The 24,990-nt window shown below is 38.5% G+C and overlaps 6 protein-coding genes and 1 pseudogene across 37 annotated transcripts; 5 read left to right on the top strand and 2 right to left on the bottom strand.

The window, feature by feature from the left end:
* The first annotated feature begins 1,052 nt into the window (after nucleotides 1-1,052).
* On the top strand, nucleotides 1,053-4,655 carry LOC104770023 (MLO-like protein 2). Its single transcript, XM_010494376.3, has 14 exons — nucleotides 1,053-1,573; nucleotides 1,725-1,782; nucleotides 1,948-2,195; nucleotides 2,292-2,411; nucleotides 2,519-2,579; nucleotides 2,662-2,825; nucleotides 2,908-3,008; nucleotides 3,137-3,186; nucleotides 3,264-3,304; nucleotides 3,395-3,568; nucleotides 3,688-3,723; nucleotides 3,802-3,872; nucleotides 3,969-4,029; nucleotides 4,143-4,655. The coding sequence occupies exons 1-14, from the start codon at nucleotides 1,442-1,444 to the stop codon at nucleotides 4,530-4,532; spliced, it is 1,707 nt and encodes a 568-aa protein (XP_010492678.1). The 5' UTR covers nucleotides 1,053-1,441; the 3' UTR covers nucleotides 4,533-4,655.
* A 449-nt stretch (nucleotides 4,656-5,104) lies between these two features.
* LOC104770014 (MLO-like protein 2) lies at nucleotides 5,105-8,793 on the top strand. Its single transcript, XM_010494365.3, has 13 exons — nucleotides 5,105-5,843; nucleotides 6,101-6,158; nucleotides 6,255-6,526; nucleotides 6,622-6,738; nucleotides 6,822-6,882; nucleotides 6,960-7,123; nucleotides 7,195-7,289; nucleotides 7,375-7,424; nucleotides 7,512-7,726; nucleotides 7,834-7,869; nucleotides 7,958-8,025; nucleotides 8,120-8,180; nucleotides 8,272-8,793. The coding sequence occupies exons 1-13, from the start codon at nucleotides 5,721-5,723 to the stop codon at nucleotides 8,683-8,685; spliced, it is 1,734 nt and encodes a 577-aa protein (XP_010492667.2). The 5' UTR covers nucleotides 5,105-5,720; the 3' UTR covers nucleotides 8,686-8,793.
* On the bottom strand, nucleotides 8,667-11,865 carry LOC104769994 (G-type lectin S-receptor-like serine/threonine-protein kinase At1g11300). 5 transcript variants are annotated; one of them, XM_087508354.1, is made up of 7 exons: nucleotides 10,507-11,865; nucleotides 10,311-10,424; nucleotides 10,048-10,226; nucleotides 9,771-9,981; nucleotides 9,448-9,685; nucleotides 9,236-9,365; nucleotides 8,667-9,178 (listed from the first exon to the last, which is right to left on the bottom strand). In XM_087508354.1, the coding sequence occupies exons 1-7, from the start codon at nucleotides 11,792-11,794 to the stop codon at nucleotides 9,155-9,157; spliced, it is 2,184 nt and encodes a 727-aa protein (XP_087364480.1). In that variant the 5' UTR covers nucleotides 11,795-11,865; the 3' UTR covers nucleotides 8,667-9,154. The 5 variants fall into 5 exon arrangements, with proteins under 5 accessions (XP_087364480.1, XP_087364478.1, XP_087364479.1 ...); XM_087508352.1 differs by having other exon boundaries at nucleotides 8,667-9,151; XM_087508353.1 differs by lacking the exon at nucleotides 10,311-10,424 and having other exon boundaries at nucleotides 8,667-9,151.
* Nucleotides 11,866-12,024: 159 nt separating this feature from the next.
* Nucleotides 12,025-16,023, bottom strand: LOC104769944 (G-type lectin S-receptor-like serine/threonine-protein kinase At1g11300). Of its 2 annotated transcripts, XM_087508356.1 has the most exons (7): nucleotides 13,933-16,023; nucleotides 13,730-13,837; nucleotides 13,468-13,646; nucleotides 13,179-13,389; nucleotides 12,862-13,099; nucleotides 12,648-12,777; nucleotides 12,025-12,570 (listed from the first exon to the last, which is right to left on the bottom strand). In XM_087508356.1, the coding sequence occupies exons 1-7, from the start codon at nucleotides 15,221-15,223 to the stop codon at nucleotides 12,262-12,264; spliced, it is 2,466 nt and encodes an 821-aa protein (XP_087364482.1). In that variant the 5' UTR covers nucleotides 15,224-16,023; the 3' UTR covers nucleotides 12,025-12,261. The 2 variants fall into 2 exon arrangements, with proteins under 2 accessions (XP_087364482.1, XP_087364483.1); XM_087508357.1 differs by lacking the exons at nucleotides 12,025-12,570; nucleotides 12,648-12,777; nucleotides 12,862-13,099; nucleotides 13,179-13,389; nucleotides 13,468-13,646 and having other exon boundaries at nucleotides 13,733-13,837; nucleotides 13,926-15,365.
* LOC104769962 (G-type lectin S-receptor-like serine/threonine-protein kinase At1g11280) lies at nucleotides 15,706-23,315 on the top strand. 27 transcript variants are annotated; one of them, XM_087508370.1, is made up of 10 exons: nucleotides 15,711-18,313; nucleotides 18,734-19,535; nucleotides 19,628-20,086; nucleotides 20,222-20,329; nucleotides 20,509-20,645; nucleotides 20,730-20,940; nucleotides 21,043-21,280; nucleotides 21,397-21,547; nucleotides 21,624-21,911; nucleotides 22,283-23,315. In XM_087508370.1, exons 2-9 carry the CDS (start codon nucleotides 19,526-19,528, stop codon nucleotides 21,903-21,905), a joined length of 1,596 nt encoding a protein of 531 aa, XP_087364496.1. In that variant the 5' UTR covers nucleotides 15,711-18,313; nucleotides 18,734-19,525; the 3' UTR covers nucleotides 21,906-21,911; nucleotides 22,283-23,315. The 27 variants fall into 27 exon arrangements, 22 of the variants coding, with proteins under 22 accessions (XP_010492632.2, XP_087364496.1, XP_087364492.1 ...); XM_087508366.1 differs by having other exon boundaries at nucleotides 22,279-23,315; XM_087508365.1 differs by having other exon boundaries at nucleotides 21,624-21,925.
* On the top strand, nucleotides 15,730-18,566 carry CRR22 (Pentatricopeptide repeat (PPR) superfamily protein). Its single transcript, XM_087508373.1, has one exon. The coding sequence runs from the start codon at nucleotides 15,730-15,732 to the stop codon at nucleotides 18,154-18,156; it is 2,427 nt and encodes an 808-aa protein (XP_087364499.1). The 3' UTR covers nucleotides 18,157-18,566.
* LOC147946576 (F-box protein At1g11270-like) lies at nucleotides 22,357-24,186 on the top strand (annotated as a pseudogene).
* Nucleotides 24,187-24,990: the final 804 nt, after the last annotated feature.

The following is a 24,990-nucleotide window of genomic DNA, read 5'->3' as shown; positions in this document are numbered from 1 at the left end:
GTCAACCTAAGCCCCACTCTTATTATTCTAAAAGATGTTAATTACAAGTGACGTGAAAAGAATATTCAATACTATTAATTATCATATCTGCGTGGCATTAATATTAGATTATTGAAATATAAACACCGATGGCTAAAGGGAGAGTCGGCTAATTTCACTAAAATTTTCCACTTAAAAATTATAAGCATCTAATCTACCTACAGTATAATTAATCATTGCTGCATGCATATGTCTATATCTGTATAGGTTGTTTTCGAATATGTTGCATGTACTTTGTACTATAATTGATTAACAGAATTAACTAAAATTATAGGAAATTAACAAGAAGAAAAAGAAACTAACATACGTCAATGGTCAACTCCAAAACGGAAACTTTTGTAGATAAAGAACAAATCACATTATCAAATGTTTTTTTCCAAAATTTATATTTGGCCAACTTATTTTTGTTTCAGCTTCTCGGTCATCTATTGGTGGAAAAAAAAAATATAATTTTGAAATTTCAAGTAGCATTCATTACGGTTGAAAATTCTTCTATGCCTCCACAAAAAAAAAAAAATTATCTGATATATCGTTAAGCTTTGTTTTTAAAAACCTACATTTTGATAAAGACTGAAACGAAAAAGAGAAAAAGAAAAAAAAAGTATTCTAAATTTTTTAATGATTTATTTTAACGAGTACAAAATAGATTTTGTGTTGAGTATATATTAAATATCACTTATTAAATAAGATAGAATAACAAAGAAGTTGGGGAATTTAATGCTATTGATATTCTCTAATGTATATAGTATATCTCAAGTGGCCATTTGATATATAGCTTTAACAGTTAATACAACCAAAAAATATAAACAAAACATCATACCAAAAACAATTGAAATTCAAACTTTGCTTATTCCTTCTTACAACTTTTTTTTTTTTTTTTTTTTTTTGGAAAAGTTTGGGGAGAATTATTAACATATATAGGCCAAAAAATATACATTAAGTTATAGATTATTATTAAAAAAAAAAAAAACATGATTGACCCATAAAGGCCATAGACTTTCAAAACAAAGAGTGATAAATTAGACTGTGATAACTTGGTCAGCAGTCGTCATCACTCGTCGTCACTCGTCAGTCGACAGTCGTCACATGAAAGAATCATAGAAAAGTCGAACGATTCTTCTCCAAAAGACGACGGTACGTATAGTAGCCTCTCTAGTTTACTACAGTCCTCACATTACGTTAGGGGTCTTATCTTCTTCCCCTTTCTCCTTCTCTCATTGCTCTCTCTATATATATTGCGACACAACTGTGTGTTTTTCGAATATTGCGTAGCCTACTTAAATAAACTGAGAGCAAAAAAAAAAAAAAATGAAATGTCCATCTCTTTAATCTTTACTTCTCTTGTATAGAAAGACAAGATTCTCTGTAGGCATTTGGTGCTTTAAACAAAAATTAAGCTCTAATGGATAATAAGATCACTCTAGAAAAAGAGCAGAATTTGCAGCATACCTCTACGTGGGCAGTAGCTGTGGTTTGCTTCGTCTTACTATTTATTTCGATTGTCATCGAAAAATCTATTCACAGAATTGGAACCGTAAGTCTCTTGGAGTTGGTTTCCCTCTCTGTTTCTTTGGTCACTGCTCTAATGTGTTTCATTTGTTTACCTCTTCTCCTATCACTATCATTACTAAATCTGTGAATAATTAAAATCTCTGCCCTACTTTTTTTTATATATACCTAAACAGTGGTTAAAAAAGAAGCACAAGAAGGATTTATTTGAAGCTCTTGAAAAGGTCAAAGCAGGTAACTAAAAAACCTAATCTGTTTTCTACTTAACTAGCTAACTTCATCATTTATATATTGACAAGCTTCTTACCCTTTTTTTTTTTTTTTTTTTTTTCACTTAACTTCATCCATTATTTATTAACAAACTTTTTGTATCTTCTATTATATTCAAATTTGATTTAGAGCTTATGCTGTTGGGATTCATATCACTACTCCTCACAATTGGACAAACGCCAATCTCAAAAATCTGCATCTCCAAGCATGTTGCATCGACAATGCACCCTTGCAGTGCTGCCCAAGCTGCAAAGATGAAGGCTGCAGAGAAAGAACATGGAGGTGGAGAAAAATCCAGACTTCTTTTTGAGTTAGCTGAATCTTATATCCCTAGACGAAGTTTAGCTACCAAAGGTGACGACAAATGCACAGGGCAGGTAACTTATAATTAATCTCCCATTTATATATATAAATATCATTCTCGGCTTGTTAAACCTATCAAGTTTTGACTGCCGTTGATGGATTTGCTCTAGCCCGGGAAAGTGGCTTTTGTATCTGCTTATGGAATCCACCAGCTGCATATATTCATCTTTGTTCTCGCAGTGGTTCATGTTATTTACTGCATTGTTACTTATGGTCTCGGAAAGTCCAAGGTAACATATTTCTTGTGATTTAATTTCCCGCATGCAGTGGCTAAGGCGAGAATCAAGAGTGTATGCAGAAAGATTATATTATATATTTGTTTCCTTGAGTATTGCAGATGAGGAGGTGGAAGCCGTGGGAGGAGGAAGCAAAGACAATAGAGTATCAGCTTTCCAACGGTATGTAAATATAAAATATGAGTGTTGGACAAAATTTAAATACCGGAATGGGAAGTGAATAATTCTTGTTGTGTTTGTGCAGATCCTGCGAGGTCGAGGTTTGCGAGGGACACAACTTTTGGGAGAAGACATCTCAGTTTCTGGAGCAAGACGAGTATTACACTATGGATCGTGTGTTTTTTCAGACAGTTCTTTGGATCTATCACCAAAGTTGATTACTTAACACTAAGACATGGTTTTATCACGGTAAGGAATTTATTATTTTTTATCTAATGTTTTATTATAGCACTCATGTCGCAAGACAAATAATCTTGACTAAACTTTATAGGCGCATTTCGCTCCACGTAACCAATCAATTATTACCTACGATTTCCGCAAGCATATTCAGAGAACATTAGAGGAAGACTTCAAAACCGTTGTTGAAATCAGGTTTGGAATCTAATTTAGATATTTGCATAACTGTATAGAATCAGTTTTTTTTTTTTTTTTTTTTTTTTGTATAGTCTGAGCAAAGCCAATTTCGATATTTTGTCTTAACGTTTTCCAACTTTATGCAGTCCGGTTATCTGGTTTGCCGCTGTGCTATTCCTCTTGACCAATTCAACTGGTAACGTTCATTGCTTACCGCAAAAATTACATCTTAGCTGTATCAATAGTCTGACATCGGTTTGTTCTTTGAAACAGGATTACATTCTTACCTCTGGTTACCATTCATTCCACTAGTCGTAAGTACAATTAATATACCGATAAACAAACATTTTCTTCGGTTTTGTCTCTTTTGCCGCCAGTTTTTAACAGAATGAATATAACTTCAGGTAAGTCTAATCGCCGGAACAAAGCTTCAAGTCATAATAACAAAAATGGGTCTAAGAACCCAACAGAAAGACGATATGGTGAGAGGCGCCCCAGTGGTTCAGCCTGGTGATGACCTCTTCTGGTTTAACAACCCACGTTTCTTTCTTTTCCTTATCCACTTGGTCCTTTTTACGGTACAATATACTTTATCCTTCACCACTCGTTTATTCTCTTTCGTTTTTTTTACTGCTCCTATCAGTAGAATAATCTCATGAGTACATACGTACCAATTCAAAATTTCTTCACTTTGCAGAATGCATTTCAACTAGCCTTCTTCGCCTGGAGTACTGTAAGCGAGCCATTTCATTTTCTTTACAAACGTTGCTGTTTCATGCCATACTAGTTTATAAATCTTGGATATTTGCAGTTTGAATTCGGCCTCAAGAATTGTTTCCATGATGAAAGCATTCCAAATGTGGTCATTAGACTTTTAGTTGGGTAAGTTAACATAATCTTGACTATTGATTGTGAGAATTTGTCCTTTTAAGACAAAGTACAATAACCCTTTTCCCCTTTCTTTTATAAATCTTGCAGAGCTTTTGTACAGATACTTTGCAGCTATGTGACTCTTCCACTCTATGCGCTAGTTACTCACGTACGTAGTACACGAACCTTATAGTGTTACGTCCATACCAGATCTTGGATAGATGCATGATTTTTTTGTTTTTTTTTTGGCATTGTGTTTGATAAAAATTAAAATGTGTGTAGATGGGTAGTCAACTGAAGCCAACAGTATTCAATGAAGAAGTAGCCACGGCATTAGAGAAGTGGCATCACACGGCGAAGGACCAGACTAAACACGGAAAACACTCGGAATCAAACACACCTTTCGCTAGCCGTCCAGCCACACCATTACATGAATCATCTTCAAGCCATCTCCTTCACAATGTCAATAAACAGAGCGTTGGAAGTCACCCAAGTTCTCAAGAACACGACCACTCTTGGGATCCTGAGTCTCAACACCAAGAAGCTGAAACTTCCACACATAATCCTCTTGCCCATGAAAGCTCAGAGAAAAAGAAGCCGGTTCTCTCATCTTCAGAACTTCCTCCTGTGAGGACTAGCAAAAGCTTCAGCAATTCTTCTTTTAAGAAATGATGATTCTTGATATCAGTGGGAATTATAATAATGTTTCTATTAATTAATCATTGTTGCATGCATCTGTTCATCATATCTGTACAAGCTGTTTTCGAATATATATTTTATAAGACTCTTGTATAATAATTGACTACCAAAATTAAATTAAAATCTAGGAGATATATATATATGTTAATTAACAACAAGAAGAAGAAAAAAAAGAAATTAACTAACCCACGTCAATTGTAAACTTCTAACAGAAATTTGTTAAGAGATCAAATGTTGCTTTCATAAAATAATTTGTGGCCGACTTATCTTATTTCAACGAGTATGATAATTCTTTTTTGTCGTCTAACGAGTAAGCTTATTTATTTATATATCCCTTTATTATTTATTTTATATTAGATAGAACAACAAACAAGTTGAAAACAAGCAGTCAGAAAAAAAAAATTAAAAAAAAGGACGAACTTTCCAACGAGAGATCTCATTATGGTATGTCTTTCAACTCAAGTGGCCATTTCATATATACATATATAGCTTTTATACAATCTAAAGTAAACAAAATTTGAACAAAATTAAATTCAAATTCAAAATTTGCTTATTCGTCGTTCTTACAAACATCTTTCTCTAAAATTTTTTTACAACAAATAACAAAAACCGAGTTAAACAAGCGACAAATTATAGATTATTAAAAATAGAATTAAAACATTATTTTGACGGCCATAGACATCAAAAGTAGTTGAGAAATGTTTAAAAACAAAAAAAACAAAAAGACTTGAAAGTACTTGAGAAGTCGTCACATGTGGGAATAATACGAAAGTCAAAACGTTGAACGATTCTTCTCCAAAAGACGAACGAACGACGTAGTATACTACTAGTATTCTAATACATATAGACGAAGCCTTTCGTTTACAGTCTCTCATTACGGGTCTTATCTTCTCCCTTCCCCCTTTCCTCTTTCGCCTTCTCTCATTCCTCTCTCTCTCTCTATATATATATTACGACACAAATGTGCTTTTCGTAACTTGCGTTTGCGTAGTAATTTAAAACTGAGAGCAAAGGAAGAAGAACACGAAATCTCTGTCTCTTCTCGTGTTTTGTTTCTTTACTTCTTTTGTTAAAAAAACAAAAAAAAAAAAGACAAGATCTTTGGAAAGAAAGAGAAGAGTCATTTAGGGGGTTTTGCTTTTGCTTTGGATTAAAGCTCTAATGGCGAATCAAGTAAAAGAGCGGACTTTAGAAGAGACCTCTACTTGGGCAGTAGCTGTTGTTTGCTTCGTCTTACTATTCATTTCGATTGTCCTCGAAAAATCTATTCACAAAATTGGAACCGTAAGTCGTCCCCTTTAGATTTAGTCCTTATTTCAAGATTCCTCTGTTTCGTGTTCTTGCTCTGTTTTTTCTCTCTTATAAGCTCTTCTTCCTCTGTTTTTTGTGTTCTTGATCTGCTTACTGCTCTGTTTCTATGTCTTCTTCTTTGGTTAATGCTCTCTTTTTCATTTTGTTTACTTCTTCTCCCATCACTATCATTACTAAATATGTGAATAATTAAAATCTCTGCCCATTTATTTTTTTATATACCTAAACAGTGGTTTAAAAAGAAGCACAAGAAGGCTTTATTTGAAGCTCTTGAAAAGGTCAAAGCAGGTAACTAGAAAAAACTAATCTTTTTTTCTACTTAACTAACTTCATCCATTATTAACAAGCTACTTATATATTTCCTATACTTAAAACTTGATTCAGAGCTTATGCTGTTGGGATTCATATCACTACTCCTCACAATTGGACAAACACCAATCTCAAATATCTGCATCTCCAAGAATGTTGCATCGACAATGCACCCTTGCAGCGCCGAGGCTGAAGCTAGAAAATACCACAAGAAAGACACCGGAAAGAAAGAAGATGGTGATGGTGATGGAGATAAACCCGTTCATAGACTTCTTCTTGAGTTAGCTGAATCTTATATCCCTAGACGAAGTTTAGCCACCAAAGGTTATGACAAATGTGCAGAGAAGGTAACTAACAACAATATCTATCTCCTATACATATGCAAATCATTCTTGGCTTGTAAAACGGATAGATTTTGATTGCAATTGATAAATCTTCTCAGGGGAAAGTGGCTTTTGTATCTGCTTATGGGATCCACCAGCTGCATATTTTCATCTTTGTGCTCGCCGTGGTTCATGTTATTTACTGCATTGTTACTTATGCTCTCGGAAAGACTAAGGTAACATTTCTTGTGAGTTTCGCCTTGCCTAAGGCGAGAATCAAGAAAGATTATTTATATATTTGCTTTCTTGAGTATTGCAGATGAGGAGGTGGAAGTCATGGGAGGAGGAGACTAAGACAATAGAGTATCAGTATTCCAACGGTATGTGAATCAGAGTAGTCGACAGAAATTAAAAGACCGAAATGGGAAATTTACAGTGAATCATTCTTGTTATGCAGATCCTGAGAGGTTCAGGTTTGCAAGGGACACATCTTTTGGGAGAAGACATCTCAGTTTCTGGAGCAAGACGAGTATAACACTATGGATTGTGTGTTTTTTCAGACAGTTCTATGGATCTGTCACCAAAGTTGATTACTTAGCACTAAGACATGGTTTCATCATGGTAAGGAATTTATTCTTTTCCCCTTATAACACTTATCTTTCAAGACAATGTTCTAACTACATTTTTTTCAGGCACATTTGGCTCACGGGAGCGAATCAAGATTCGATTTCCGCAAGTATATTCAGAGATCCTTAGAGGAAGACTTCAAAACTGTTGTTGAAATCAGGTTTGGAACTAACCATGATTTTCTTTATAGTCTGAGAAAAGCCAATTTGGATATTTTGTATTAATCTTTTGCCACCTTTATGCAGTCCGGTTATTTGGTTTGTCGCCGTGCTATTCCTCTTGACCAATACAAATGGTAAATGTTGATTGCTTACTGTGCAAATTAGGCCTTAGCTGCATCAATATATGCACAAAACCTGACATCGGTTCTCTTTTGAAACAGGACTACGTTCTTACCTTTGGTTACCATTTATTCCACTAGTCGTAATTCTAATCGTTGGAACAAAGCTTCAAGTCATAATAACCAAATTGGGTCTAAGAATCCAAGAGAAAGGTGATGTGGTGAGAGGCGCCCCGGTGGTTCAGCCTGGTGATGACCTCTTCTGGTTTGGCAAGCCACGTTTCATTCTTTTCCTTATCCACTTGGTCCTTTTTACGGTACAATACTATATCCTTCACCTCTCGTTTCTTCTCTTTCGGTTTTTTTTCTCATAACAGTAGAATTATTATTAACTCATGAGAACCAATTCCTTTTCACTTTGCAGAATGCATTTCAACTTGCCTTTTTTGCCTGGAGTACGGTAAGCGAGCCATTTCATTCTCTTTACGAACATTGCTGTTGTTTCAGGCCATACTAATTGTTATGTCATAAATTTTTCCTATTTGCAGTATGAATTTAATCTCAAGAATTGTTTCCATGAAAGCAATGCAGATGTGGTCATTAGAATTGTAGTTGGGTAAGCTTACATAATCTTGACTGTTGATTCTGAGAATTAGTCCTTTGACTGACAAAGTATAATAACATTTTCCCCTATTTTACAAATCTTGCAGAGTTGTTGTGCAGATACTTTGCAGCTATGTGACTCTTCCACTCTATGCACTTGTTACTCAGGTACTAAACAACATTGAGTGTGACAGAACCAGATTTTGGATATATGATCTTTTAGTTTTTTTGACATTGTGTATATGAAAAATGTGTGTAGATGGGTACTAAAATGAAGCCAACGGTATTTAACGAAAGAGTAGCCACGGCATTAAAGAAGTGGCATCACACAGCAAAGGACCAGACTAAACACGGAAGACACTCGGGATCAAACACACCTTTCTCTAGCCGTCCAACCACACCAACACATGGCTCATCTCCAATCCATCTCCTTCATAATTTCAATAACCGTAGCGTTGAAAGTTACCCAGCTTCTCCTTCTCCTAGATACTCTGGTCATGGTCATCATGAACACCAATTTTGGGATCCTGAGTCTCAACACCAAGAAGCTGAAACTTCCACACATCATTCTCTTTCGCATGAACGCTCAGAAAAGAAGCCGGCTCTTACATCTGTGGAACTTCCTCCAATAAGGACTAGCAAAAGCTTAAGAGATTTTTCTTTCAAGAGATGAGCATTCTTGATTTTTATTTATGATTTAGTACAGTGGGAATTTGTTGTATGAACAGAAATGTCTTGTCCATTACCATCTATAAAGATAGATGATATATTTCTCTGGCAATGCTTAAGACTTCCACGAAATTACACAGTACATTTTGGTTCTGCAGGTTCTAACGTCCTGAGACATCAGTGATGGTGACGTTGTTGGTAGAGGCTTTAAGGTCACTGCTCTCAGAGGACTCAGCTTCTAAAATACCGTTTCTAGGCATATAAGCAGGCTGTTTCGGTTCTGGAATGTCTGCAACCTCGCTGTTGAGTATAGAACACACTGTAGAAACACTTGGCCTATCATTAGCAGCGTCTTGCACACACAAAAGACCAATGTGGATGCATTTGCGTATTTCTTTCTCAAAGAGTTGGTCAAAGATCTCAGGATCTACCAGACCATTAATCCCCCCTTTGTTCCAGATTGACCATATCTATTAAAAAACAGATAGAGAAGCTTTCTGGCTTGAGAAGCATAAGAGAGTTGAATGTAACTTAGTAGACTTAGGTAGACTTACATAGGGTAATAGAGTTGAATGTGAGTTTCTTCTTCCACTGACAATCTCTAAGAGTATCACTCCTAAGCCGAAAACATCAGATTTCTCTGAAAACAGTCCTCCCATTGCATACTCAGGTGCCATATAGCCACTGCAGGATGTAACATCAGGTACATTTACCTTCATGGGAAAAAAAAAGGAATGTAACATATGGTTAGAATGGCGTAACTTACTATGTTCCAACGACCCGTTGAGTGTTTCCTTCATCTTCATTCCCTAGGAAAATCTTGGCCAACCCGAAATCGGATATTTTCGGAATCAGATTTTCATCTAACAAGATGTTACTAGCTTTCAGATCTCTGTGAATGATTATCAGCCTAGAATCCCTGTGAAGGTACAGGAGACCTCTACTTATTCCATTGATTATGTTAAACCTTGTCTTCCAATCAAGAAGTTTTGCTTGCCTTGGATCTGAACCAAATTAGCTTATGTTATTTGACCTGGTGATAACATTGAAACAGAGTTTGAAAACAAAAAAACAATACTTATAAATTACCAAATATATAAAAGTCTAAGCTTTTCTTTGGCATGAACTCATAGACTAACATCCTTTCTTCTCCTGCAATGCAGCAGCCAAGCAATTTCACCAGATTTCGATGTTGCAACTTGGAAATCACAACTACTTCAGTAACAAGTTCCTCAAGCCCTTGTCCTGATGCTTGTGACAGTCTCTTCACAGCAATTTCTTGCCCTTCTTGTAACTTACCCTGCAACAAAAAATATGTCAGCAGAAATTCTTGTTTCTTGTTTTCATAATCCTTAGTCATACTCACTTTGAAAACAGGACCAAAACCTCCTTGTCCGAGCTTATTTTTAAGAGAGAAGTTATCAGTTGCTGCAGCTAACACTTGAAACTCAAACAATGGTAGCTCTTTCAACTTTTCTTTATTACCACCAGCTAAAGCTTCCACTCTTTTAAACATTTTCTCTGCATCTGTTCCTTTCTTTTTCACTGAGACCGAAACCAAAGGTTTTATTAGAGTTTAAAACTAAAACTATTAAACGGTTAATCAGAAGCAAACATAAGGACATAAACTCTGATCTCTTTTCTTCATGACAATACTTCGTGCCAGAAGGACACAAACTGCCAAAACAGTAATACCGCCTGCCAACGATGTACCAATCAAAATTGGTCTCCTGTCCTGTGTTTCTATTGAGAATTGGAAAGAATTAGCAGAATTAGTAAAACTACAATCACACTAAAGTAGTAATATGAGAGAAGTCTACTTAACTGAATTCTGAATGTGCAAGACGGATAGAAAGATCCATTCCACGAGCATCCAACTCCTGTGAATCAACTAAGCTTCCATTCCAAATCATACAGCCATATCCTAAGCCATGAGCAAAAGCTATACAAGAACATGTCTGCAAACAAGTCTTTAAGCATTCTGGTTCGCTGAATTCAGATCTGCTTGCAAAGTCAGGCAATTTCATTCGCTGCAGCGTGAAAAACCAATCAGCACTCCCATTATTGTTCTGTCTTTCACACTGCAAAATGACCTTTCTTACGCATCCACCAGTCCAGTTTCCATTGTTCCACTCTCTAAGGTTCTTTGGCTTAAACCCTCTAATGCAAGAACAAAGCGGGCTTTTTCGATGATTGCAAGACGCAAAATGGCCACATCGGCTGTGAATGTCATACTCGTTTGCCGGAACTTGCGATCCGACCGTCCAGTTTCTTCTAGCCTCACTCCAATCTCTCCGGATCACATATCCTCTGTAATCCATGTAGAAGTTTCTCAAAGTTGAATCATTAGCATATGACATGGTGACTGATCCATTGCTGTCATCACTAACTATGAATCTATAAAGAAAGACCCCCGGATATACATCTGGTATACCATTAAACATCTGGCCGTTCCACGAGCCACTTCGCCACACTGTAGCATTGTTGTTATTATTGTTAAAAATAAAGAGCTCAGGACATGCAGCAAGAACGAGTGCAGCAGTGTAGTTCCCCGGCGACGGATCTGAAGGGTTTCTCCAAGAAGTTATCATGGCGTTTCCTCCTCCGGTTCTTTCGTTTATCCCAACCAACATATTTGGCAACCAAGAATCAGTAGGATACTTGAAGCTCTCCCAAAGATACGCATCTGTATTCACCTCTTTTAGCACGAGGTTCCCTGAATCCAAAAGCTCAGCGACAGTAGAATTGGCACGGATTCGAGTAAAGACGTTAGTTGACCACAGAACACGCCTCTGACCATCAGTAACAACGACATTTCCATCTTCAGATACCGAAATAACTCCAGAGGAGTCATTGATCGGTTTATCTTTGTTAGCAACCCATATCACAGTTTGTATAAAAATTCTGTTATACCATATACCAGCATATCGACTTTTGGAATTAATAGGACTGAAGAAACCAAACCTGAACGTGCGGAAGCTGGAGACTATAGTCTCAGAGTCATTGAGCTTTCCCGAAAAGAAAGCTCTTTCATGAGCTAGAGAGACACTTAAGAAGAAGCAAGACAGTGCAAGAACAAGAACAAAACAAGTCAAGCTCTGATGAAGTCCCATATCTTTAGTTCTGTCCACTCAAGAACAGAAACTTCCTACTTTTGGATAAAGCTTTGTGTAATATCGTTTACAAAAAATAGCCAAACTCAACAAAGATCTAAATAGCAAGAGCTCAGCATTGAATGTAGCATTTAACACTGGTAGCTGATGGTGTGGTGAGAATTAAATTCTCAAGAGAAAAATCCAAATACTGAAATACTGAAAGGTAAGTCAAGTGGAACTGTTCAGAAAAGAAGCAAATACCTCCTACAAGGACTAACTAAAGCTTAAGAGATTTTTACATATTTGATTTCGTACAGACGTACAGTGAGAATTCGTTTCAGAGTTTTTTTTTGACATCATGAAACAGAGCTTTTGTACATTACTAGAGCTATGAGACATAGCTCTCTCTATAGATAGATGATATATTCTCTGGCAATGCTTAAAGAGCTTTGAGAATTACACATATAGTTTGGTTTCTGCAGGTTCTAACGCCCTGTGACATCGGTAATAGTGACATTGTTAATAGAGGCGTGAGGGTCACTGTTCTCGGAGGACTCAGCTTCTGGAACACCGTTCCTAGATATAAAAGCAGGTTGTTTCGGTTCTGGAATGTCTACAATCTCGCTGCTGAGCATAGAACACACTGTAGAAACACTTGGCCTATCATTAGCAGCTTCTTGAACACACAAAAGCCCAATGTGAACGCATTTGCGTATTTCTTTCTCATAGAGTTGGTCAAAGATCTCAGGATCTACCAGACCATTAATCTCACCTTCGTTCCAAATTGACCATACCTATAAACAGTGAAGCTTTTGTAGCTTGAAAAATCTCAAGAGAGTTAAGAAACTTAGTAGAGTTAAGGTAGACTTACGTAAGCTAAAAGAGTCGAGTTTGAGTTTCTTCTTCCACTGACAATCTCTAAGAGTATCACTCCTAAGCTGAAAACATCAGATTTCTCTGAAAACAGTCCTCCCATTGCATACTCAGGTGCCATATAGCCGCTGCACAATACATTAATTTTTGCGGTTTTATAACTATCTCTATGGAGAAAAGGTGCAACATATTGTTAGGGTTGAGTTACTTACTATGTTCCAACAACCCTTCGGGTGTTTGCTTCATCTTCATTCCCTGGGAAGATTCTGGCCAACCCGAAATCAGATATTTTCGGAATCAGATTCTCATCTAACAAGATGTTGCTAGCTTTCAGATCTCTGTGAATGATTCTCAGCCTAGAATCTCTGTGAAGGTACAGAAGACCTCTACATATACCATTGATTATATTAAAACGTGTCTTCCAATCAAGAAGTTTTGCTCTCCTTGAGTCTGAAACACATTAGCTTCTGTTAGTGACCAATGATAAAGATTGGAACAGAGTTTGAAAACAAAAATAGTAATAAATTACCAAATAGATAAAAGTCCAAGCTCTTCTTGGGCATGAACTCATAGACTAACATCCTTTCTTCTCCTGCAATGCAACAACCAAGTAATTTCACAAGATTCCGATGTTGCAACTTAGAAATTACAACCACTTCATTAACAAGTTCCTCAAGCCCTTGTCCCGAAGCTCGTGACAGTCTTTTCACAGCAATTTCTTGCCCTTCTTGTAACTTCCCCTGCAACAAAAATATGTCAACAGTTGTTGGAGTGATCAGAAATTCTTGTTGTCATAACTTTTTAAAAGTCATACTCACTTTGTAAACAGGACCAAAACCGCCTTGTCCAAGCTTATTTCTGAGAGAGAAATTGTCAGTTGCAGCAGCTAACACTTGAAACTCAAACAATGGTAGCTCTTTCAACTTTCCTTTATTACCACCAGCTAAAGCTTCCACTCTCTCAAATATTTGCTCTGCATCTGTTCCTTTCTTTTTCGCTGAGACCAAATCCAAAGGTTTTGTTAAAACTAAATAGTCCAACGCTAATAAGAAGCAAACATAATTTTAGTTAAATTCTGACCTCTTTTCTTCATGACAATTCGTCGTGCCAGAAGACCACAAGCAGCCACAACAAAAATACCGCCTGCCAATGTTGCACCAATCAAAATTGGTCGCTTGTCCTGTGTTTCTAATAGAGAGTTGGCAATAAATAACAGAATTAGTAAAACTGCAGTCACTTAAAAACTAAGAATATGAGAAAAGTTGTGGAATAATACTCTTAACTGATTTCTGAATGTGCAAGACGAATATAAAGATCCATTCCACTAGCCGACAACTCCTGCGAATCCACTAAGCTTCCATTCCAAATCATGCAGCCATATCCTAAACCATGAGCAGCAGCTATACAAGAACATGTCTGCAAACAAGTCCTTAAGCATTCTGGTTCGCTGGCTTCGGATCTTCTTGCAAAGTCAGGCAATTTCATTCGCCGCAGCCTCAAAAACCCATCAGCACTCCCATTATTGTTCTGTCTATCACACTGCAAAGGGACCCTTCTTATGCATCCACCACTCCAGTTTCCATTGTTCCACTCTATAAGGTTCCTTGGCCTGAACCCTCTAATGCAAGAACAAGACGGTTTATTCCTAGGGTTGCAAGTCGCGAATTGGCCACATCGGCTGTAAAGGTCGCACTCGGTTGCAGGAACTTGTAACCCGACCGTCCAGTTTCTCCTAGCCTCACTCCAATCTCTTCGGATCACAGATCCTCTATAATCCATGTAGAAGTATCTTAATGTTGAATCATTAGCATATGACATGGTGACAGATCCATTGGTGTCATCATTAACTATGAATCTATAAAGAAAGACTCCCGCATACACATCTGGTAAACCGTTAAACATCTGACCGTTCCACGGGCCACTTCGCCACACCGTACTGTTATTATTATTGTTGTTGATTATGAAGAGCTCTGGATATGCAGCAAGGATGAGTGCAGCAGTGTAGCTCCCGGGCGAAGGATCCGAAGGGTTTCTCCAAGAAGTTATCGTGACGTTTCCTCGTCCAGTTCTTGCGTTTGTCCCAACCAACATATTTGGCAACCAAGAATCTGTAGGATACTTGAAGCTCTCCCAAAGATACGCATCGGTATTCGCCTCTTTTAGCACAAGGTTCCCTGAATCCAAAAGCTCAGCGACAGTAGAATTGGCACGAGCTTGAGTAGAGACATTAGTTGACCACAGAACACGCTTCTGACCATCTGTAACTAGGATATTTCCATCTTCAGATACCGAAATAACGCCAGAGGAGTCATTGATCGGTTTATCTTTGTTAGCAACCCATATCACAGTTTGTACAGAAACGCTGTTATACCATATACCGGCATACCGACTTGTGGAATTAACAGGGCTGAAGAAACCGAACCTGAACGTGCGAAAGCTGGAAACTATTGTCTCAGAATCATTGAGCTTGCCGGAAAAGAAAGCTCTTTCCTGAGCCAGAGAGACACTCAAGAAGAAGCTAGACAGTGCAAGAGCAAGAACAAATGGACTCAAGCTATCATGATGAAGTCCCATAGCTTTAAGTACCACCCTCTCAAGAAGCCAAGAACAGTCCCAATTTGGTATAGCTTTTGCTTTCTTAATATATCTCCTGAGAAAAACACAAACACAACAGATCTATAAGTAGCAAAGATCTCAGCATTGAATGTAAACAATGGTAGGGTCTGGAGTTGTGTCAAGTGATTCTGTAGTGTTGTGGTGAGGATTAAATTCTCAAGAGAAAAGTCCAAATACTGTTAGAAAGTCAAGTCAAGTAGCACTGTTCTAAGATGATGATGCAAGATTTGGATTCATCATTTGTTTATTAATGGCGGTCTTCGAACGTTCAATTGACCAAAATTGGCCCGCCTATTACGACTTGGTCTTAATTTACCTGAGACGAGTAACTCACTTTCACCTTCTTCTACTACAAAACAATCTCGCGTCACTATCAATTCAATGAAATCCAGACACTGAAGATAAAATGTATAATAGTAAGAGAATGAATCGTCAGTAAAGGATTGATTTTTCAGAACAAAACCATGATGAGCTCACAATTGGTCACAACAGTTCCTCAAATCCCTAATTCCCCAAATTACCATCGTCACGTTCTCTCCCAGAGAACTTACATTCCTGCTAACGTCTACGAACACCCTGCGGCTCTTCTTCTAGAGAGATGTTCTTCTCTGAAAGACCTCCGTCACATTCTTCCTCTCGTCTTCAAGAATGGTCTTTATCAGGAGCACCTTTTCCAGACGAAGCTTGTTAGCTTGTTTTGTCGCTACGGCAGCGTCGTTGAGGCTGCTCGTGTTTTTGAACCCATTGATGATAAGCTCGATGTTCTGTATCACACTATGCTTAAAGGGTATGCTAAAGTTTCCGACTTGGAGAAAGCTTTGAATTTTTTTGTTCGGATGAGGTACGATGACGTTGAGCCTGTTGTGTATAACTTCACTTATCTTCTGAAAGTTTGCGGAGACGATGCAGAGCTTAGGGTGGGAAAAGAAATTCATGGGTTGTTAGTGAAGAGTGGGTTCTCCCTGGATCTATTTGCCATGGCTGGACTTGAGAATATGTATGTAAAATGTAGGCAGGTACATGAGGCCCGTAAGGTGTTTGATAGAATGCCTGAGAGAGATTTGGTTTCTTGGAATACAATGTTGGCTGGGTATTCACAGAATGGGATGGCGAGGATGGCTTTGGAAATGGTTAATCGAATTTTTCAGGAGAATCTGAAGCCTAGTTTTATCACTGTTGTCTCTGTTTTGCCTGCTGTATCTGCTTTGGGGTCGATGAGTATTGGTAAGGAGATTCATGGGTATGCCTTGCGGTGTGGATTTGATTCTCTTGTCAATATCTCCACTGCTTTGGTTGATATGTATGCAAAATGTGGTTCTCTGGGAACTGCTCGACGGCTCTTTGATGGGATGCTAGAAAGGAATGTTGTTTCATGGAATTCAATGATTGATGCGTATGTGCAGAATGAGAATCCTAAGGAGGCAATGGTAATCTTTCAGAGGATGTTGGACGAAGGAGTGAAACCCACTGATGTGTCTGTCATGGGTGCTTTGCATGCTTGTGCTGACCTGGGGGATCTTGAGAGAGGAAGATTCATTCATAAGTTACTGGTTGAGTTGGATCTTGATAGAAATGTTTCGGTAGTGAACTCGTTGATCTCCATGTATTGCAAGTGCAAGGAAGTTGATACTGCAGCTTCTATATTTGGGAAATTACAGACCAGAACCCTTGTATCTTGGAACGCAATGATATTAGGATTTGCACAGAACGGACGTCCCATCGAAGCATTGACTTACTTCAGCCAGATGCAGGCTTGGACAGTGAAACCAGATACGTTTACTTATGTGAGTGTGATAACTGCTCTTGCAGAGTTGTCAGTTACACATCAGGCCAAGTGGATACATGGTGTTGTTTTGCGAAGTTGTCTGGACAAGAACGTGTTTGTCACTACGGCTCTAGTCGACATGTATGCGAAATGTGGAGCAATTTTGACTGCTAGAAAGATTTTCACCATGATGAGCGAGCGTCACGTGACAACATGGAATGCTATGATAGATGGATATGGGACGCATGGTAACGGGAAAGCTGCTCTGGAGTTGTTTGAAGAAATGCGAGAAGGCAACATCAAACCAAATGGTGTCACATTTCTTTCTGTTATTTCTGCTTGCAGCCACTCCGGTTTGGTGGACACAGGACTCCAGTGCTTCCACATGATGAAGGAAAACTACAGCATAGAACCGTCAATGGACCACTATGGAGCTATTGTCGATCTTCTAGGCCGAGCTGGACGGTTGAAGGAAGCATGGGACTTTATTATGCAGATGCCCGTTAAGCCGGCTGTCAATGTATATGGTGCTATGTTAGGTGCTTGCCAGATTCATAAAAATGTGAATTTCGCTGAGAAAGCAGCAGAGAGACTGTTTGAGTTGAACCCAGATGATGGTGGGTATCATGTGCTTCTTGCAAACATATATCGTGCAGCTTCAATGTGGGAAAAGGTGGGAGAAGTGAGAGTTTCAATGTTGAGACAGGGTTTGCGCAAAACTCCTGGATGGAGTGTGGTGGAGATAAAGAATGAGGTGCATAGCTTCTTCTCAGGAAGCACAGCTCATCCCAGTTCCAAGAAGATATATGCTTTTCTTGAGAAGCTGATGTGCAAAATCAAGGAAGCTGGTTATGTTCCTGACACAAATTTAATCCTCGGCGTGGAAGATGATGTTAAAAAGCAGTTGCTGAGTAGCCACAGCGAGAAGCTGGCTATTTCTTTTGGACTCCTGAATACAACAGCTGGTACAACTATTCACGTTAGAAAGAATCTGCGGGTCTGCGCTGACTGTCACACTGCTACAAAATACATTTCCCTTGTGACCGGACGGGAAATTGTAGTACGAGACATGCAACGGTTTCACCATTTCAAGAACGGTGCCTGTTCATGCGGAGATTACTGGTGAGATGACCTCCACCCAAAACACTGATGACCTAGTCTGAAGTAGAAGCCTTCATAGAGAGCTACAATTTGTTGTATTATAAAACATGGTGTGTGCTGATCACGAATGATGATATCTTCGCTATAGATATATGGGCAAAGTCTCGTTTGGAATCCTCCAGGTAATTTATTCATTTTTGCCAACTCTGTTTTTCCTTTCTTTCCCAGTACATGTGAAAGCTGAAAAGTGTTTCTTGTGAAATTGGTAGCGAAAAAGTCTTATTTCTGTTTAGACTACAAACAAAGTATCAAACAAAGGCTTCTGAAATCATTGAAATTTCTAATGTACTATCAAACAAAGGCTTCTGTTGGACATGGACAGGGTTGATGTAAAATGAGGTTTATATTAGAATAAAGTATTCCAATTTATTTTTATATGATAATATATCTAAGGACAAGATTGCATTTTCTCTTTTTTAGAGAGAGAAACGTAAGTCATCTTTCTGGTTTATTTTTCTTTTCTTTCTATTTTTTGTCGTCAAATGCCTATTCAAAGAAATGAGATGTCAAAATATAAAACAATACAAATCATTTTGTCTCAGTTCTTTCAGTTAATCAAACTTAAGGTTTTTCTTCATTACATTCGGATCTGAAGGAGAGCTCTTTTGGACAGATGGGAATACACTTGGGAGAGATTGGTATTGTTCTCTTTCCTTGCTTTCTCTTGTTAAGTATATTCTTAAGTTGTGGCTATGCAGCTATAACTACTTCAAGTCCTTTGACATTGGGACAAACTCTGAGTTCCCCTGGTGGAACTTATGAGTTAGGATTCTTCACACCTAACAACTCTCAGAATCAGTATGTCGGGATCTGGTTCAAGAAAATTACACCACGGGTGGTTGTGTGGGTGGCTAACAGAGAAACGCCGATCACAAATCCTGTGGCAAACCTTACTATCAGCAGTAATGGTAGTCTTATTTTGCTTGACAGCAGAAAAAATGTTGTTTGGTCAACCAGAAGACCTTCCACATCTAACAACTGTCATGCAAAGCTCTTAGATACTGGAAATCTTGTCATCGTTGATGATGTTTCAGGAAATCTTTTGTGGCAAAGTTTCGAGAATCTTGGTGATACTATGTTGCCTTACTCATCGCTGATGTACAACCTTGCCAATGGGGAGAGGCAAGTATTGAGTTCATGGAAAAGCCACACTGATCCATCCCCTGGTGATTTTGTAGTTCAGCTAACGCCACAAGTGCCAGCACAGGTAATTACTATGAGAGGCTCGACACTTTATAAGAGAAGCGGTCCATGGGCTAAGACCGGGTTCACTGGCGTACCACTAATGGATGAATCGTACACAAGTCCATTCAGCCTTTCACAAGATGTAGGAAATGGAACAGGGTACTTCTCTTATTTACAGAGAAATTCTGAGTTTACACGAGTCATCATAACATCAGAGGGATATCTAAAGACTTTTATGTACAATGGGACAGGCTGGGTTTTGAAATTTGTGACTCCAGCGAATTCATGTGATGTGTATGGTGCATGCGGACCTTTTGGATTGTGTGTGACGTCCACTCCCACAAAGTGTAAATGCATAAGAGGGTTTGTACCAAAATACAAGGAGGCGTGGAAGGGCGGGAACACGACTTCTGGATGTGTGAGACGTACAGAATTATCTTGTCAGGCAAAATCATCTACAAAAACACAAGGAAAAGGATCAGACGTCTTCTATCGTCTGGCTAATGTAAAGCCTCCAGATCTCTACGAATACGCAAGCTTTGTGGATGCAGATCAATGCCACCAGGGTTGTCTCAGCAATTGCTCTTGCACTGCTTTTGCGTATATTACTGGAATTGGATGTTTGCTATGGAGTCAAGAGCTAATAGACACAGTTAGATATTCCATTGGAGGAGAGTTTCTTTCCATTCGTCTCGCAAGTTCAGAACTGGGTAGGGCTGCAAGACATTTTCCCATAAAAACCCATCAATTTTATTGCATTTACTCTTTAACTTCGTTTATGAGTTCATTTCATCTGCAGTGTGGTTTTTACTTATTACAATTGTTTTTGGTGGTAAATCTCTCAGCTGGAAGCAGGAAAACCAAGATTATTGCGGGTAGTATCAGCCTTTCCATTTTTGTGATTTTAGCCTTTGCCTCATATAAGTACTGGAGATACAGAGCGAAGCAAAATGGTGAGACACCGGATAACATAGTAGCGCTCTTTCTTTTCTTGTGCTTTGTTTTCATCTTTAATTATGTTAAAGCAGAAAAGAGGCATTCGACACCTCTATCTCGTGATCAAATTACATACTAACTCACAGACATTTGTGACTTGTTGGGCCATCTTGGGTGTTCTTCAACAATTCACAAGATTCATGGAAAAATGGTTTGGAAACACAAGAAATCTCAGGTTTAACATTCTTTGAGATGAATACTATACGAGCTGCTACCAATAACTTCAATGTTTCAAACAAACTCGGTCAAGGTGGATTTGGTCCGGTTTATAAGGTAAGTGATAATTGGTTTCCTTTGGTCTTCTCATGTCTGTGTCATTCTTTGTTCTGTGGATGACTGTCTGCAACTTTGCTCTAGGGAAAACTGTCAGACAGGAAGGAAGTAGCCGTTAAACGTCTTTCTAGTAGCTCAGGACAGGGCACAGAAGAGTTCATGAACGAAATAAAACTAATCTCAAAACTACAACACAGAAACTTGGTTCGGCTTTTGGGATGTTGCATTGATGGAGAAGAAAAGCTACTAATTTATGAGTTTCTAGTGAACAAAAGCCTCGATAATTTTCTCTTTGGTCTGCTCCTTTTCCTGCATTTGCCTCTACATTTTTCCTTTCCCTTTTATCATATGAGAATGATCTTTCATGCTCATTAATATGCTTTATCTTATTTGCTAGATTTGACGCTAAAGCTTCAGATTGATTGGCCTAAGAGGTTCAACATCATTCAAGGTGTTGCACGTGGGCTTCTCTATCTTCATCGTGACTCATGCCTGAGGGTCATACACCGAGATCTGAAGGTCAGCAACATTCTCTTGGACGAGAACATGAACCCAAAAATTTCAGATTTTGGATTGGCTCGGATGTTTCGAGGAACCCAACATCAAGACAACACTCGTAGGGTTGTTGGAACTTTGTAAGTATCTATCCCAAGGACATGCTCAGTCAAAGTAGTAATAGTGTCAACTTAGCGGACGTATCTTAACATTAAACCAACTAACAAACTTAGCGGACTGTTTGGGATATGAACAGAGGATACATGTCTCCCGAGTATGCTTGGACTGGGATGTTCTCAGAGAAGTCTGACATATATGCTTTCGGAGTTCTGCAGTTAGAAATCATAAGCGGGAAGAAGATTTCAAGCTTTAGCTGTGGAAAGGAAGGCAAAACCCTTCTTGAATATGTAAGACATTTTAAATTACTGTACTTATGGTGAAAACAAATTCTGAGATGCTGTCAATTTTTAAACTATATACTAGGCATGGGAATCTTGGCTGGAGACCGGTGGAGTGGATATGCTGGATCAAGGTATTAGCAGCTCGTGTTCTCCGGTTGAAGTCGCTCGATGTGTTCAGATTGGTCTACTCTGCATCCAACAACAAGCTATTGATAGGCCAAACATTGCTCAAGTAGTGGCCATGATCACAAGTGCAACAGATCTTCCGACTCCAAAGCAACCAGTCTTTGCATTGCAGATTCAAGATCAAGAGAGTGTTGTCTCAGTGAATCATATAACACAAACGGAGATATATGGGAGATAAACTGAGGTACAATATGGGAGGTAAAATTATTTATTAATGATTTTATAAACAATTACAAATAAATTGATATAATAATCCATATTAAAGCGACACAAAATCATCAATCAGAGTTTAGTCTACTACGAAGAATCCTCTGTTTTGAGATTATAAAATTGAATATGAGGCACCTGCTGTGATTATATAATTAGCTTTTGTTATTATGATAATGATTTTATGAAATCTGAAATAGTATCGTTGTTGAGATTTTCGATTGAATTATCCATAAAAATCAGATATTATAAGTTTCGATTAGGAGTATTGAAATTTTACTTTTTTCCTTAATGGAAAGAAACTGACTTGGAAGTTTTCTTATTTTTTTTCCGATTGCTGCTAGCTAGCTCGTGTGTATATATATATATTTAAAAGCCCTCCAGTCGTCTGTTGATGGAGATTAGAGAAGCAAGACAAAACAATGGTCAAAAGACATTGTTCAAGTTTGGTATTGAATCGTTCACTGAAAAGACATCGTTCAAGTGTTGTGGAATGGCTACCACACGATGTTGTAGAGCACATCCTCGAGAGACTTCCTGTGAAGTCTCTGCTGAAATTCAAGTCTGTATCCAAGAACTGGAAATCCACAATCGATTCCCAATGTTTCCAGGAACAACAGTTGGTCCGTCGTATTGAATCACGAGGTCCAGATGTCCTTTTCGTTTACCTCAGTTCTTTTGGTGATGATGGTCTGGGCACAGATCTCAGAATTGTGTTCGGGTCGTCCATCATAGTTCATACGGTCAGGTTCCCTTCTTCGGGCAGCATGATCTGCCACGGCAGTTGTGACGGTCTACTATGCCTCTACTGTTTTTACACACCGAGTGTCGTGGTGAATCCCGCCACCCGATGGCATCAGACTTTTCCTCTTTCCTGCATTCAACAGCTCCTCGTTGACAGTGGGTTGTGAGCCAACTTGAAAGAAGCATTAGGAGAAGCTGCTGTTGGAAACAGAGGATCTCATAATCTCTTACGAAATAAAGAGACACGTGAGTACACGTGACAAGAGGCAAGTACGATGCCGTTTCATATTAAAAAGAGAAGAGACTCGAAGCTTCTTCTGTGAAAAAAGAGAACCCCAGACGAGGAGGTTAGAAGATTCATCTTCTTCTTCTTCGAGAGTCTAGAGAGAGAGAGAGAGAGAGAGAGAGAGCTAGTGAGAGAGTTCAGGGTTTTTGGGTTATCTCTTCTCTCTACTTCTTCTTCTTCTTTCTTGTTCATGTATCTCGGATTGGGGTTAGTTCGAGGGTGAGTGAGTGTAATCTCCATTGTAAACACAAGTGTAACTCTTGATTGATTATAGTGAAAGATCGTGAGGAGGAAGCTCCTGACCGAGACGTACCTCAGAGTTGCCAATTGCAACTAGAGGGAACTCGTAAATCATGGTGCACTCGTTTATGTTTATGTTGCTTTAAGATCTGTGAATCGAGTCTTGGGATAAATCGGAGACATCGATTTACAACATTGACAAGTGTAACAAAGGCGCGCTTGGCTCCTATATTCCTACGCTTGGATTCGGTAAAGACAAATTCACAGGCACTTACAAGCCCGTTTGGTTATATAATTCATCCGAATTTCGCCTCGGCAACGTTACCACTTGTGAAGTTTTCGATTTTAGCACTAACGCTTGGAGGTACGTCCTCCCAGCTTCTCCTTACCGGATTCTGCCTTACCAGACTCCCGTCTATTTAGATGGGTCACTCTATTGGTTTACCGAGTGTGAAGAAACCAAGGTATTGTCTTTTGATCTCCACACCGAAACTTTTCATGTCATCCATCTCTAAGGCTCCCTTTTCCCATCTACGCGACCCTTGCAACGTCAACTTGTGCATCCTCGATAACCGCTTGTGCGTTTCCGTGAAAAACTGGCCCACCCAAGTCATTTGGTCACTCGGTTCTTCAGGCTCCAACAAGACTTGGAAGAAAATGTGTTCTATAGATCTCAACGACACTTTTGCTTGGTTTGGGGAACCCGTATTCCCACTGTCGCCAATAGCAATCCTGGACACGAAGAAGTTATTGCTTCAAGGTCGTGATTACTCTCATCCAGTTGTGGTTCATGATCTCCTTACCAAATCTTTTGATCTACTCTTCAAACCTAACAAATCCATTGGTTCTGTTTATTATTTCCAAAGTTTATTCTCTGCCCTGTCAAATTAATTTGTCTTTCTTTTTCTTTGTACCCATATGTTGTAATCTCACTTTTTTTTTTTTTAAGTTAAACGATGATGATATTTGGATTTAAGTTAAACGGTATTGTATACCAGACTTTTACTCGAGACGTAATTGCCTTAACCAAAAAAGGTTCTCGAATGATTAATTTGCTTAATAGGAGGGTAGTATTAGATAGTAGGGGATTTGTATGTATGATGTAAACAAATTTCTTAGATGCATGCTGTCAATTTTTAAACTATATACTAGGCATGGGAATCTTGCCTCGAGACCGGTGGATTGGATCTGTTGGATCAAGATATTAGCAGCTCGTGTTCTATAGATGAAGTCGCTCCATGTGTTCAGATTGGTCTACTCTGCATCCACCAGCAAGCTATTGACAGACCCAACATTGCATTTATGAGTTAGAATAGACATTACAATCATGATTCATAATGTTATCATGTATTTTATAAAGTTTATCCTGGCATTGAAGGAGAAATGGTTACCTTGGCACCAGTGTAAGTTCAAGATGGCTTTGATGGTTGCTATGCCTTTGCCAATAACAAGGCCTACTCGTTGAGTTTTGCACATAAGTTGGATAGTTACAGCACCCATTGCACCCATTGCAACCTGCAGCATATGTGAATTATGCTAAATTAAAACCTGAACTACATTCTTTAAAAAAATGGCATAAGAACTTACCAAAGAAGGAGGTAGTTGGTAATCCGGGGCCATAGTCATAGTGACCGAAGAATCAACAATCGTCGCTCCTTTAGAGAATTACATAATATTAGTCATCACTCAAAAGGAAGTGAAATTACCGAGAAACTAATTGCCTCTTCAGCTCCTTGGATATGCCACTTTAGTCTCACTGCGCAAAAGGTGTAAAAAAAAGTTATGA

This window comes from Camelina sativa, chromosome 3, assembly GCF_030686135.1.
Source record: "Camelina sativa cultivar CO46 ecotype springtype chromosome 3, ASM3068613v1".
In the NCBI taxonomy this organism is placed as follows: domain Eukaryota; kingdom Viridiplantae; phylum Streptophyta; class Magnoliopsida; order Brassicales; family Brassicaceae; genus Camelina; species Camelina sativa.
This window is presented reverse-complemented; position numbering and strand designations above follow the sequence as displayed.